The sequence below is a fragment of the Musca domestica genome, unplaced genomic scaffold, assembly GCF_030504385.1.
Source record: "Musca domestica strain aabys unplaced genomic scaffold, Musca_domestica.polishedcontigs.V.1.1 1, whole genome shotgun sequence".
In the NCBI taxonomy this organism is placed as follows: Eukaryota; Metazoa; Arthropoda; class Insecta; order Diptera; family Muscidae; genus Musca; species Musca domestica.
Window position 1 is genome coordinate 2,022,084 of NW_026712114.1, and position 14,695 is coordinate 2,036,778.

At 35.8% G+C, this 14,695-nt stretch overlaps 1 protein-coding gene across 1 annotated transcript; it reads left to right on the top strand.

The window, feature by feature from the left end:
- Nucleotides 1–2,098: 2,098 nt before the first annotated feature.
- On the top strand, nucleotides 2,099–7,609 carry LOC101889218 (uncharacterized). Its single transcript, XM_020038374.2, has 2 exons — nucleotides 2,099–2,242; nucleotides 6,806–7,609. Exons 1-2 carry the CDS (start codon nucleotides 2,099–2,101, stop codon nucleotides 7,505–7,507), a joined length of 846 nt encoding a protein of 281 aa, XP_019893933.1. The 3' UTR covers nucleotides 7,508–7,609.
- The last annotated feature ends 7,086 nt before the right edge of the window (nucleotides 7,610–14,695 follow it).

Genomic DNA, 14,695 nt, shown 5'->3' on the forward strand with positions numbered 1-14,695 from the left:
AGTAAACACAATAATTTTGTTTGGTTACAAACTGCTGGACAATAGGATAAAACTAAATTCGGCAATTCACCACTTGCGGCCAAGCGAAGCAACTCTTTAGCTCTTTTGAGTCTATTTTCTTTCTGTTGCGGTGTAAGTTCTTGCTTTTTTTGGAATTTCAATGGCTTTACCCCGACCTCATTTTTTAATATTATATCGAATGGAATATTGCGATATGTTCAGCCCACGAGACATTTTTCGGCCACTGTGACGCGGTTTTCGATCAAGTCGCTTCTTTACTTTTCGAACAATTTCTGCTGATGTTGCTCTTTTCTTCCATCCACTTTCTTGACGTCGGGCTACGAGTACCAGCGATGGTACCAGACAAAAAAGATTTATTCACATTTAAATGCTGGAGTGCTCTAACGACAGCCACTTGTGGTTTTCCAGCCAAATATAAAGAAATCATACTATCATGCTTGAATTCCATCACGAATAACTTTTTTTCTGGAAAATTCTCACCAAAATGCTTTTGTACGCTTGTAAATAATGTCATTGGAATAATTTTAACTGCATTCAGACGAGTAGCTAAGAAATGGCAGCAGTCTGTAGTTGGTTTTTTTCATCTCACCCTGTATATTATGGCTGCAGGACTTCTGGTATTGACAATATCCCCCATATTACGGTATCTTCCGATATTCGGTATTTTGAGGTTGCCTATGCATGTCCTTGTCGTCGTATAGCCCCTAATATAACGACTACTTTCGGTATTTTTATACCCTACACAACAAGGTGGTCATGATATTATGTCTTTGTGCATTTGTTTGTAACAGGCAAAAGGAAACTTGATAAACCTATAGTTCCTTTTGACGATCTGCATAGAATCACATTCTGAGTCGATTTATGCATTTCCGTCCGCCTGTTCATGTATTTTTGTAAACAATTCGCATTTATTGCCCTATCCAGATGAAATTCTACATAAATCATTTGTTTGGCCCAAGGATGAACCCTATTGAAATTTGAGACAATCGGTAAGAATTTAGATATAGCTCTTATATATATATTTTCGTCCGATTTGCTTTTTATTGTGCACCAAAGGTGAAATATCAGCCCGATTAGTATGAAATTTTGCACATACCACCAAATTAGGCCTGAAAGTAAGTATGCCAAATTTGATCGAAATCGGTTCAGATATAGCTATAACTCCCATATATATTTTTCATCCGATTTGTTTTTTTTTTTGTGCTCCGCACCCGTAGTATGCATTCTGTAACAACAATATTTGGGGAAATATATGAAATACAGCTCAGAAATACATTTGCTAAATTTTATCGAGATCGGTTCAGATTTGGATATAGCTCCCATATATTCACCACTTGCGGCCACTTCATCCGATTTACCTTTTATTGTGCATCAAACTTCTAATGTCCAAATGGGATGGAATTTGGCACTTACGACCCATTTGAGTCTAAAAGCTAGTATGTCTAATTTGGTGAAGATCGGTTCAAATATAGCTATAGCTCCCATATATACTGTCCATTCGATTTGTTATATTTGTTATCCACAGCAGTAAAATGCACTCCGTAACAACGATATTCAGGGAAATATATGAAATACAGCTCAGAAATATCTTTGCCAAATTTTATCGAGATCGGGTCCGATTTGGATATAGCTCCCATATATGTCCAAAATACCAATATTGACTATTTTCAATACCAATAATCCAGCATATAATATAATCTTTTTTTTTTTTTTTTTTTTTTTTTTTTTTTTTTTTTTTTTGTAGGAAACATAAGTTATTAAGAATATATAAAAAAAATATTTATTAAATATTGAATTCACATCAAAATCTCATATCTCAATTCTACCGTTGAGAAAGATTTTACTTTCCCAACATTTTTCTACCTTCACACACAAAACTCTCAATTTGTCACAACGTTGCAATTCATAAAAAGAAAGTAAGAACACATCGTGTCAAGATGTTAAAAAGGCATCATTATTCGATGCAGGCATTCGCCATGATTCCGCAACATTGAATCACATATAAAATTTCAATGCTTTACAGTCAATCATTGGAATTTGATAGAGGATTAAATGCTTAACTTGTCGAAAGGAACGAATGAAAAAACAGTCGAACACAATCTACAGATATTTTCTGTCACTGAACAAAGATGTTGGATGGGTGGGCTGTTGGGGCGACGACGACGACGACGACGACGATGAATTAAACATGATCGATGAAAGCTCAACCCAGCCTCGTATTGTAAAGATGAGCCCGAGATTGGTGTGAGGCATTTTAAATACTTTCACTACAATGGCTTATCGAATTGGAGCGTATTCTGCTCGGCATTTGTTTGCTTACATGTCTGTTGGCAAGTGACAGTGTAAATAATCGCAAATAAATACAGCCATCCATCCATCCATCTGTCTATCCATTCAGTCACTCATTCATTCATCCATTCCGTTCCGTTCATTCCATTCAGTCATTATTAAGGATAATCATTGTCATCATTATTTAATTGAAATCCTAAGAGCTTAACCACATTTTTCAATTTCAATGGAAAGTTTGTTTTTTTTCTCGTTGTGATTTGCTGTTGTTGCTGTTAATCGCTTTTGTATTGTTGTTTATTGCTTATCGCTGCTATTGTTGCAGTTGTTGTTTTTATTTTCATATTATAAATGACAGTTATCGTCATTTGTATGTATATATCGTATGGTGAGTAGGTATCCTATAGAGGACTTCATAATGATGAAGGGATCCCGTGGGGAAAGAGTTTAATTCAAACATTAGAGTGAAATAATGAGAAAAGGTACCTTCATCCGATTTCAATTCGCCCAATTCACCTAACATATCCTGGAAGCAACTACCACAATCTTGGTGTAAATCGGTATAATTGTAGATATATAACTGCGGATGAAACTCGTGTATGGGAGACTTAGCTGTATCTCAACCGATGTTCACCAAAATAGAATTACTTATTTCCGGATGAATTCAGTCAGATGGAGCAAAATCCAGAACTTTTAATGATTTGGTACACCAACACCTGAAATCGGATATGGATATATAAGGGAGCTACAACCAATCTGAACCGATCTCCACAAAATTTTAGCACTTTTTTTAGCAGTATATATATGTGAGCTGTAGCTGTATCTGAACCAATTTTCACCAAATATGAAATACTCTTTTCTATAATTATTTCTAAATTTCCATTTGAGCTAAAGTTAGCTGATTTGGGGTTTTAAGTCCCTCACAGTCCTTATTCCGTTTGTCCAAAATAATGTACGGGTGTCCGTCCGTCTGTTTCTCTGTCTGGCTGGTGCGCACGTTAACTCTCCAAGGAAATATCCGATTTGGTCCAAACTTAATACGGCGTAATATTACTGTCAAACTTAGATCCTTCTTGCTCGAAATTTTCAAAAAAAAAAAAAAAAATATTTTGCTGCACAGAAAAGAAAGGATCATCTGATTGTGCTCCAACTTCGAAAATTTACATTAGTGTTAGGTCAGGTGCCAAAATGGACCTCCTCCCCCACAAATGGTCAACATTTTGAATAATTTTAACTCTTATAAAAATATAATGTAAGAAAGCAATTGTCTTCAAATCACATACATCACAATATGTTTACTAACCAAAGGTGTGAAGATGAAACATATCAGTCCTTCTGGTACCCCACAAAAGGTCAAAATTTTGAATAACCATGAAGCTCTTTTCCATTGCATACAGATTTTTGGTAACACAAGATCTGTTGTAAAGATGCGAACTCCTTGTGGTGCCCCAGCAAGAAAGGTTCTAAATTTTGAATACTCTACAACCGGTACCTTCCTATATTCGATATTTTTATGATTATAGCTAAATTTTGCAATGGAATCCATATTATACTAGAATCCATACTAGAAGTTCTTGCTAAGAACTTTACTCCCTGGAAGAGAAACTTCTATGTAGGTGCGTGATATCGTATAGCCCAAATACAACTGTACAACAGTTTGATCCTCTATGGAGCAGATTCCGAAGGAATGGGTCTATATTGTCCATTTCGTATCGGACCCCAAAAATATGATATAAATATTGCCACGTTCCTGGAATGGATATATCGAATCATTCCTTCACTTTATATGAAATATGTAATAATTTTTTTGAATTTGTTAAAATGTGCGTGATGTACCAGATAGAGTCTACCGAAATATTTCATTCCATTTAATACTAATAAAAAATATTGAGCGAATTACAAGAAAGGATATTTATGTCCAATTTTATGCCAAATCATAAATTCCGATAAATTTCATATTCATATCAGGCTTATTGAGATAAATATTTGGGCATAGTAGTAAAGAATTGTTAAATTGTTTCGAATGTGACAACAGACAGATAAAATTTTGAAAATTGTGACCCTTTGTGGGTGAGGTGCCAGAAGGGGTTCGCAGATATATATCAACTTCACAACAGATCTGGTGTTAGCAAAAATTTGTGTATGTGTGAAATTTGCAGAGAGTTGAATGCTTATTTCGTTTTATTTGAGCGCTTTGTTTTTCAAAATCATGAACCCTATGTATGGGGGAGGTGCCAGAAGAAATGGTTCGATCTATACCATCTTTATAACAGATCTTGTGTTGATAGAAATATTCAGATTTGCCATTTCTAAATTGAATCGGATGTTAATTTGGCGTTTTATGAGCTACATGGGTATTCAAAATTTCGACATTTTTTGAGGGAGGTGGGCCGATATTTTCCATGTTAACACCAGATCTTGGGCTTATAAAAATATTGGGATGTGCGAAATTTTAAGACGTTTGGATACTTACATCATATTTCATTTTCACACTTGAAATAGCACTGACGCAAATATTAGGATTTGTAAAGTTCGAGCAAAATCGGATCATCCTTTCTCTTTCTGTGCAGAAAATATATTTACCATACCATAAGGAGTGGACCGATATTGCCCATCTCCAAACTCGGTCTAAGTTTGACAAAAATATTACGATGTACCAAGCTTGGACCAAATCGGATATTCCAAATGATATATACCCTCTGTAGCCATATGGCTGAGGCCTCCATATAACGGTACCTCCAAATATTCGATATTTTGATTATCTTAGCGATATTATTCACCAGAGTTATTTCAAATTTTGTATTTATAGTTCGTAAGAAATACAGTCTATGACAAAAATAAAAATGTCTATGTAGGTTCAAGTATTCGTATAGGCCCCATATCACGATACCTCCCGATATTCGGTACTTTGATGATTTTACCGACATTATTGACAGAAATTCCTTCAAATTTGGTGTTTGGAGTACGTAATGTATACTACAGCCTATGACAGAAAATTGTTTGTGGCAGTCCACGTCTTTGTATATCCCCCATATAACGGTACCTCCCTATATTCGGTACTTTGAGGATTTTAGCTACATAATTCACCGTTTTTTTTTATTCAAGTTTCGCATTGGAATATTGCCTATGCATGTCCACGTCATATAGACCCAATATAACGGCTATATTCGGTATTTTTAAGATTTTAAAAGAATATTTAACGGATTTTATTTTTTCAAAATTTCCAAACACATTCCAAATGGTGGAGGGAATTGAAATTTCAGCCCGACCGAACTTACTGTTTTTTAACTTGTTAACTTGGTCAAATCGATATTTTTCCTACTTCCCATTGCGATCTTAACAAATGAGCTATTCGGCAGAATTTTCAGTTTGTTACTAGCTTAAAATTGAATTTCATACTAAGAATTCACTATCAGACAGATTAATCGAAAAACACACTTTGATATTTTTATTTCTTTAAATATTGAATAAATTAATTTATCTTTTTGGGTGGGGGATATACCTATGACGAGTCACGACATCGAAAGTGAAGAAAAAAAACTAATAACCATTAACATATTTCACAGATTGCCTGCGACAGCCTACTAACCTTGTATAATTTAAAATGTCACAGCCATGCTACACCACCTCCCTTACACATGTAACTCAACAACCATGATTTACATAATTCTTGACCATATTACCCATATAGATAACAGAAAATTCAATGAACCTATTCTAACCCTGCGTAAATTAATAAAATATTTTCGATCACACTACTTGTCCATCCATATTTCAAATTACAATAATCCCATAAAGATCGAGCGATTTATAACGAAACTATTTCCATGTGGTATGCTGCAGCATTCTTCGGAAACAATTATGACAAGTTCACAACTGAGCTCCAGCAACAAATGGTAATCAGTATGTAAATTTGGCCCATTTGTAGGCTACCAATGTGCTGCGGATGCTATTAGTCTACCGGGCGCTAAAACAGGTTACGGCATCGTCTAAGAGTTAGGCTGACTAATGGTAATGTGGTTGAATATCTTCTTCTTCTTGGGCAGACAACAAAATTAACGCACATATCGTGCTAATGGTGCCTGTTATAGGCCATTTGTAGGTGGCTTCCAGTACAAAAACTTCCGGTATTTATGTTTGTGGCCATAAATAAAAATAATAATTCTTAGCCGGTATTTTAACAATGGCTTCTAATGATGGTACCGATTGAGATTTGGTTAATTGGTTTGAAGTATAAATAAATGTGTTGACAATTTGACCAGACATCGACAGAAAGTGTTTTGACTTCCACGAGCACTCATCTTCAGGAACTAAATTTAAAAAAAAATGCGTGCTTTTATTGTAAGTTCAAAATATTTCTTTCAAATCTTTTTCCAATTTCCAAATATTTTTTCAAAAAATAATAAAAATAATAATAAATTATTAAAAATAATTAAATTATTAAAAAATAATTAAAATATTAAAAAATAATTAAAATATTTTTTTTAATTTACCTCAGGTTTTATGTCTGGTGGCCATCGCCTCTGCCGACAAATTGGGCTACAATTATAAACCAGTAGAACACTCCAACTCAGGTTTGTCCTTCCAACCCGGCAGTGGTAGCGGATCGCTTTACAAGGCTCCTAGTGCCACATATGGTGGTGTTGCCCCAGCTCAAGGCTCTGGCTCTGCTGGCCCCTTCTCTGGCTCCGCTGCTGGCCCTGTTGAATATGAAAAGGAATTCTACTCTTTTTCTGCTCCCGAAGGTGAATTCAACGATGCCAATGCTGCCCAACGTGTTGCCGGCAGTGTGAAACAGGGTCTCCGCGTTATCTTCATTAAGGGCCCCGAAAACAACGGTCTCGAAAATGCCGCCCTTGCATTGGCCAAACAAGCTGCCGAACAGAAAACCGCCATCTATGTCCTCCACAAACAAGCCGATTTGGGTGATTTGGCCAACAAACTTAACAACGTCAACAAGGGCGCCAACCAAAAACCCGAAGTTCATTTCGTCAAGTACCGCACCCCTGAAGATGCTGCCAATGCCCAAAAGGCTATCCAAGCTCAATACGATTCCTTGGGTGGCAAGTCTCACAATGTCAATGGTGGTGTTGCACCTGTTCTTAACTTTGCTTCCCAAGCTCCTGTACATAGCGGCCCAGCGCCTCAAACACCTCAAGCTGCTTACTTGCCATCGGCCCTCTTCCGTTTCCGTGTCTAAAGTCATCGTTATGAGTCAAAGAGATGAGATGTTGTCATTGTTAAAGCTGTTAATTGGAATAAGTGTTACGAATAAATTGTTTTTGATAAATATATAAAAATTAAACAAGTAAAAAAACATTAAGTTCGGCCGGGCCAAACTTTTAATACCCTCCACCTTAGGGTAAAATAAACATTAGAAGAAATGTGGCAAAAACCATTAAAATGCCGATTATGGGGAGGTACCGTAATATGGGGTCTACACCAAAACGTGGACCTATAATTACAATGTTTTGAAAAAATGTGGCAAAAACCATCAAAATACCGAATATCGGGAGGTATTTTTATATGGGGGCTATATCAAATAATGGACCCGTGCATGCAATGTTTCGCCACCGAAGCTGGAACCAATTATGACCAACAAATAACAAATTTCAGACAAATCCGTAAAAAAAATGTGGCAAAAATCATTAAATTATCGAATATCGGGAGGTCCCGTTATATGGGGGCTATACCAAAACGTGGACCTATAATTAAAATGTTTCGCCACACGAACTAGGACCCATTATGACCCACAAATACCAATTTTTAGGCAAATCAGTGAAAAAATGTGGCAAAAACCATCAAAATACCGAATATCGGGAGGTACCGTTATATGAGGGCTATACCAAATCATGGACCCATACATGCAATGTTTCGCCACCGGAGCTGGAACCCATTATGATCAACAAATACCGATTTTCAGACAAATCCGTGAAAAAATGTTGCAAAAATCATCAAATTACCGAATATCTGGAGGTACCGTTATATGGGGGCTATACCAAATTTTGGACCCATACATGCAATGTTTTGCCACACGCTCAGGGACCTGCTATGACCTACAAATACCAATTTTAAGACAAATCCGTGAAAAACGTGGCATAAATCATCAAAATACCGAATATCGGGAGGTACCGTTATATGGGGACCATACCAGAACGTGGACCGATATATCTGATTTTCAATACCAACCATCCTAGACACAATGCAAATAGCTCTGCTAAATTTTGGAGCTCAACGTCAAATAATGTGGGCTGTATCGTGATTTCAACAGACAGACAGACGGACAGACAGACAGACAGACAGACAGACAGACAGACGGACAGACAGACGGACATCGTTAAATCGACTTAGAATTTTATGCTGATTATGAATATATATACTTTATGGGGTCTAAGACGAATATTTAAGGATGTTACAAACGGAATGACAAAGTTAATATACCCTCCTTTCCAAGGTGGAGGGTATAAAAAGAATCTGTCTTAGTTTATTTACACAATGAGAACTAAATAATTTCTTCGATATGTTGAAATTTTGGCGATATTTTAACGTCTAATGTCGAAATTCAGAAAAATCTGTATAAAAATGTACTGAAAAATGCCAAACATTAGATGTTAGGATTATATGGGTGGTAAACAAAACCAAGGACTTTTATCGACCAATTTTTCTAGGTGCTGCGCTCTTATACTGACATTTTCAAAAATTTGCATCCAATATCCAATATCAAAAAAAAAAAAAAAAAAAGAAAATTAAATTGAAATATTAAAATTATTCTGAATAGTTTAAAAACATTGCACCAATTTTTCGGGAATCTGGTTTCCTTCTAAGACTCCTAGTTTGGTTACAAAATTCCTTCGAATTCCTCGGGATTCCGAAAATCGGGAGGAAATTTTATATGAATTCGATAACAAACAAATGGCGTATAGCATTTCGTTGGACATTTTTGATAAACTATTTAAATATACATAAACCTGTACCAAAGCAACCAATTTTAAATAGCAATAAATAACAGTAAAGAAAGTTCCAAAGTCGGGCGAGACCGACTTTATGATACCCTACCCAATGTGAATTTATGATGGTATGAAGAGGAAAGGCACTAATATATGGATGTATATCATTCACTTATTCCGTTTTTACTAAATTTGAGGGACTGAACCGAAATTCATCAAAATCCATCCTATTATAGCTGATATTAAACTTTTTGGTCACAATAAACGTGAAATCGGATGAACCTATGTCCAAATCTGTATCGATCCCTATAAAATTAATAAGAGTTATTTCTATGCTGTATCTGATAGTTGGCAACAATTACCATCATGGAGAGCGTTTTAGGTGTGCGGGGGATTTAAATACAAAATCGGATGGAACATATGCAGGGTGAGAGGAAAAAACTTCAACCAACTTCAGACTACTGTAATTTCTAAGCCACTCGTCCGAAAGCTGTTAAAATTATTCCAGTTGCAGTTCATTATATTCTTTACAAGCGCACAAAAGCATTTTGATGAGAATTTTCCAGAAAAAAATATTCATGATGGAATTCAAGCGTGATAGTATGATTTCTTTATATTTGGCTTGAATACCAGAAGAGGCTTTCGTTAAAGCACTCCAGCATTTAAATGTGAAAAAATATTTTGTGTCTCGTACCATCGCTCGTTAACGTGATACTGGTAGCGTAGCCCGACGTCAAGGAAGTGGACGGATGAAAACAGGAATATCAGCCGAAATGATTCGAAAAGTAAAGAAGCGACTCGATCGAAACCCGCATCGCAGTCGCCCAAAAAATGGCTCGTGAGCTGAACATATCGCAATATTCCATTCGCCAAATATTAAAAACTAAGCTCGGGGTAAAGCCATTGAAATTCCAAAAAGTACAAGAACTTACACCGCAACAACAACAAAGAAAATAGACTCAAAAGAGCTCAAGAGTTGCTTCGCTTGGCCGAAAGTGGTGAACTGCCGAATTTTGTTTTCTCCGATGAGAAAACATTCGTTGTCCACCAATTTGTAAAAAAACAAAATTATCGTGTGTACTTGCCAAAGAGGTCAGCTGAAAATGTGCATCTTCGGTTGGGCACCAGAACTCAAGCGTCGGCCATGGTGATGGTGTGGGCCGCTATAACAGGTGATGGTCGCTCTCCGCTTGCATTAATGGCATTAGAATAAATGCCGAATATTATCGCGAAAATATTCTGGAGGGTGTATTAAAGCCTCGGGCACGCAAACATTTTGGCCGCAGACCTTGGACATTCGAATGGGACTCAGCACCATCGCACTCATCACGCGTCACCCAAGAATGATTACAAAACGAGGTTCCTCCGGTGCACAATATCCACCAAAATCTCTGGATGCCAATCCGTTTGACTATTGTGTCTAGAGTATTTTGGAAAGCAAGGTTGGCACTAAAAACTACCAAAGTGTCGATCACCACAAGCAAACGCTTCTCCGGGAATGGGCAAAAATACCGCGGAGCAACATTCGGGCAGCGTGTGACTGTTTCATTGGCCGCTTGAAGACCATAATTCGTGGCAAAGATGACCGATGTCCGTCCGTCTGTCCGTCTATCCGTTTGTGAAAACCATTCTAACTTCCGAACGAATTGAAGTAGTTTGATAAAATTTTGCTCATATGATTGTTATGTCAGGACTTTTGGTATTGAAAATGAGTCATGTGGGACCACGTTTTGGAATAGTCCCCATATAATGGTACCTCCCGATATTCGATATTTTGATGATTTTAGAGACATTAATCAGCGGAATTGTTTCAAGTTTGGTATTTGAAGTTCGTAATGGATACTAGATGCTATGACAGAAAATTGTCTGTGCAGATCCACGTTTTGGTATAGCCCCCATGTAATGGTACCTTCCTATTTTTTGATTTGACGATTTTAGCTACATTATTCACCGATTTTTTTTCAAGTTTCGTATTTGAATATTGTAATGGCTTATGACAAAAATTGTCAATTGGTCTTCAAGGTCGTGTGATTTGACACCTCTCGATTATTTTCTGTGGGACTACGTGAAGTCACTGGTTTATGCTGATAAACCAACAACAATTGACGCCTTGGAAGCCAGCATTGTACATGTTATTCGTGACATACGGCCAGCAGTACTCGAAAAAATGACCAAAAATTGATCGTCTAGAATGCACTTCGTCAAGAACAGCCGCGGTGCTCATATGCCCGAAATCATTCTCAAATGTTAATGTCACGTACTGATCTTTTGAATAAAAACAATTTTTTGATTACAATTTCCTTTTTTGTAGAACAGTGTTGGCTTGTTTGTTCTGGATACCGTAGTATTTTGTTGTTGCAAAATGGTCAAGCTTTATCCCTTTATTGTTGTTTTTATAAAAATAACGTTTGTTTATTAGTGGATGAAGATTTTTGTGTTATTTTTTACAATTTCAAGTTCTATCGGGCTTAAAAAAACACCCTTTATAATATATATTCAAAAAAAAACCTTCCTAAAATAGCATAATTTTTAACCCACATTGAACCTCGCCTACAATTCCAATTGCAACACGAAAAGCTTTTTTTACATCGCTCATTAATTAAAATTAATTATCTTTTTGATTAATTCCGTTCAGATATTCAAATCATTACGTTTTTTTCTTAATCACATTTTTCTGACAACCGCCTTTGGCAACGGCTTAAAAGATTGATACTTTTCCTAAGTACGATAAACGTTATACACGACAAATTTATAACCTCATTAATGCGACAGCTTTTAAATGCTACGAAGAGATTCATTGGAGGGAAAAGTGGATTCATTATGGAGATTTTATTATATTTAAGAAAAACAGATTTTGGAATACTTAATGAGGCACACTTTTGATTTTTTTGCCTGGGAAACATTTTATCGACATTTTTTAAAAAAGGATTTTATATGTAATTAACATTTAGGAATTGAATATTTAAGGCTAACAATGAGGTGATTGGCTTCATTAAATCATCTTTTTGCTTTCTAGACTAAAAAAGTGTATTTTTATGAAAACTCAAACTATGATAACATGATAACAACAAAAATTTATTCTTCTTTAATTTCTAATCAAAAACATCGTTTTGTTGTTTCAAAAATTGTTCTGAAAAAATTAAATGTGTGTTTCTCCGAACATTGATAACATCTTAATTATTTAAATTTTTCATTTCGTTGGTCAAATTTTCAATTCAAACGAAACCACAAACCCCAGGCACAAAATTTGAATATCTGACACAAACCACACATGCCTATTTGTAACAATTAATTGCGGAGATATGACTAAAACCACAAAATAAGAAATATTAACCCAACTAATTTTTTTGGTTTACTTGGCTATCTACACGCCATTAGTCGATAAATTACCGTGACATGGAACCATATGGGCTACCCGGGAAAAATATAAAAAAACAACAAATGCAACTGCATTTGGTTTTAGAGTACCACCCTAAATTTAGTAGTTTGTTTTAAGACAGCATAACGAGAGAGAGAGAGAGAGAGAGAGAGAGACAGAAATCAAATGCTACACGTTGACTTCAACCATGACCGACGGTGAGTGGGATCAAATGCCAGACAGGCAGTGAAGGGTACCACTAATTAGGCACACAAACCTACTGTCCTTCAACGTTAATTTGTAACAAAATAAATAAACGTTAATTTGAAAAATAAATGTTTAAATATAAAAAAAAAACTCACACTAGTGAAGGAGGTGTGCAATGACGGGAATTTCTAGTAAATTGACTAAAGGTACAGGCTTTAGTGACTACAAGTTCTAATGAAATGAGACGTTATCTAGATGGGAATGCAACTGGGTTAGATTTAGAAATTATTTGAATTACGGAACAAAGCGACTTTTTGCTTATTTTTGATGATAGAGGAGAAGGAGAGAACATTTAAAACATGATTTCACAAAAATCAATACATTGGAAGTTTGCATAGAGTGGTAACCAAAATAGGGCAGGAAAGTTCCGCTCATTTCTACAGTTTATAAAATATTCGAGATTCAATAGAATCGTTAGAATCAATATATTTCTTAACAAGTAAAAAAGCAATAAGTTCGGCCGGGCCGAACTTTAAATACCCTCCACCATTTGGAACGAATTAGAAATTTTTGAAAAAAATAAAATCCATGAAAAATTCTGTTAAAATCTTTAAAATACCTAACATCGGAAGGTGCCTACATATGGGGGATATACCATATTGTGGATCTATATACAAAAATCTATGTTTGGGGGTAAAGCACTCACAAACAACTCCTTGTGTAGAATTTCAGATAATTCCGTCGAAAAATGTGGCTAAACTCATCCAAATACCGAATATCATGGGAAACTGTTATATGGGGGCTATACGATATCGTGGACCGATATAGCCCATCTTCGAACTTGACCTGCCTGCAGACAAAAGAGAGATCTGTGCAAAAGTTTAGCTTCTTATTTTAATTTGTTTAGACTGTAGCGTGATTACAACAGACGGACGGACAGGGTTAAATCGTCTTAAAATTTTACGCTGATCAAGAATATATTTGTTGGGTCTAAAATGATTTTTTCAATGAGTTACAAACGGAATGACGAACTTAATATACCCTCCATACTATGTATGGTGGAGGGTATAAAAATGTGCGAAAATATATTTGTAATAAAATAAATCCTCAGTCAAGCCATAACGCAAGCCTTTTAGTTTCATTTTTCCACAACGGTTACAACTCCTTAAGGTAAATAACCCCTAAAGCTGAAACTCCTTATTGTAATATTCCACAAAATTGATTGCCCTAAAATTTGAGTCATTCGGTCACAGATTATATGAACCCTCCACATCTTACATAAAAGTACCAGAAGGAATGGTCCAATCTCTATCATCTTTATAACAGATCGTGTCTTGATGGAAATATTGAGATGTACCAAGTCTGAATGGAATCGGATGTTAATTTTGTGTTTTATAATCTCAAAATGTTTACCCTTTCTGGGGGAGGTACCAGAAGAAGAGGACCGATATATATCATCTTCACACCAGTTAATAAAAATATTCTAATGTGTGTAGTTTGAAAAGAACCGAGTGCTTATTTCGGATTTTATGATCGTTTTGGTTATTCAAACCCTTGACTTTTTGTGGGGGAGGTACCAGAAGGAATGGTCCGATATCTACCATCTTTATAACAGATCTGTTGTTTATGTAAATATTAAGATGTGCCAAGTCTGATTGGAATCAGATGTTAATTTCGTGTTTATGAGCTTCATGAATATTCAAAACTTTGGCCCTTTGTGGGGGAGGTACCAGACGGAGTTGACCGATATACTCAATCTTCACACAAGACCTTAAATTAACAAAAATATTGTAATGTGTTTAATTTGAAGACAATCGAACTCCTACGTCACATTTTTTAAGAGTTATTGTTATTCAAAATTTTGAAGAACTGAAAA

Excerpts from the sequence above, each read along its gene's own strand:
- LOC101889218 (XM_020038374.2), top strand. The coding sequence starts at position 2,099 with ATGAAAAAACAGTCGAACACAATCTACAGATATTTTCTGTCACTGAAC. Across the intron at positions 2,243-6,805 it reads GCTCAACCCAGCCTCGTATT|GTTTTATGTCTGGTGGCCAT; the intron begins GTAAAGATGAGC and ends AATTTACCTCAG.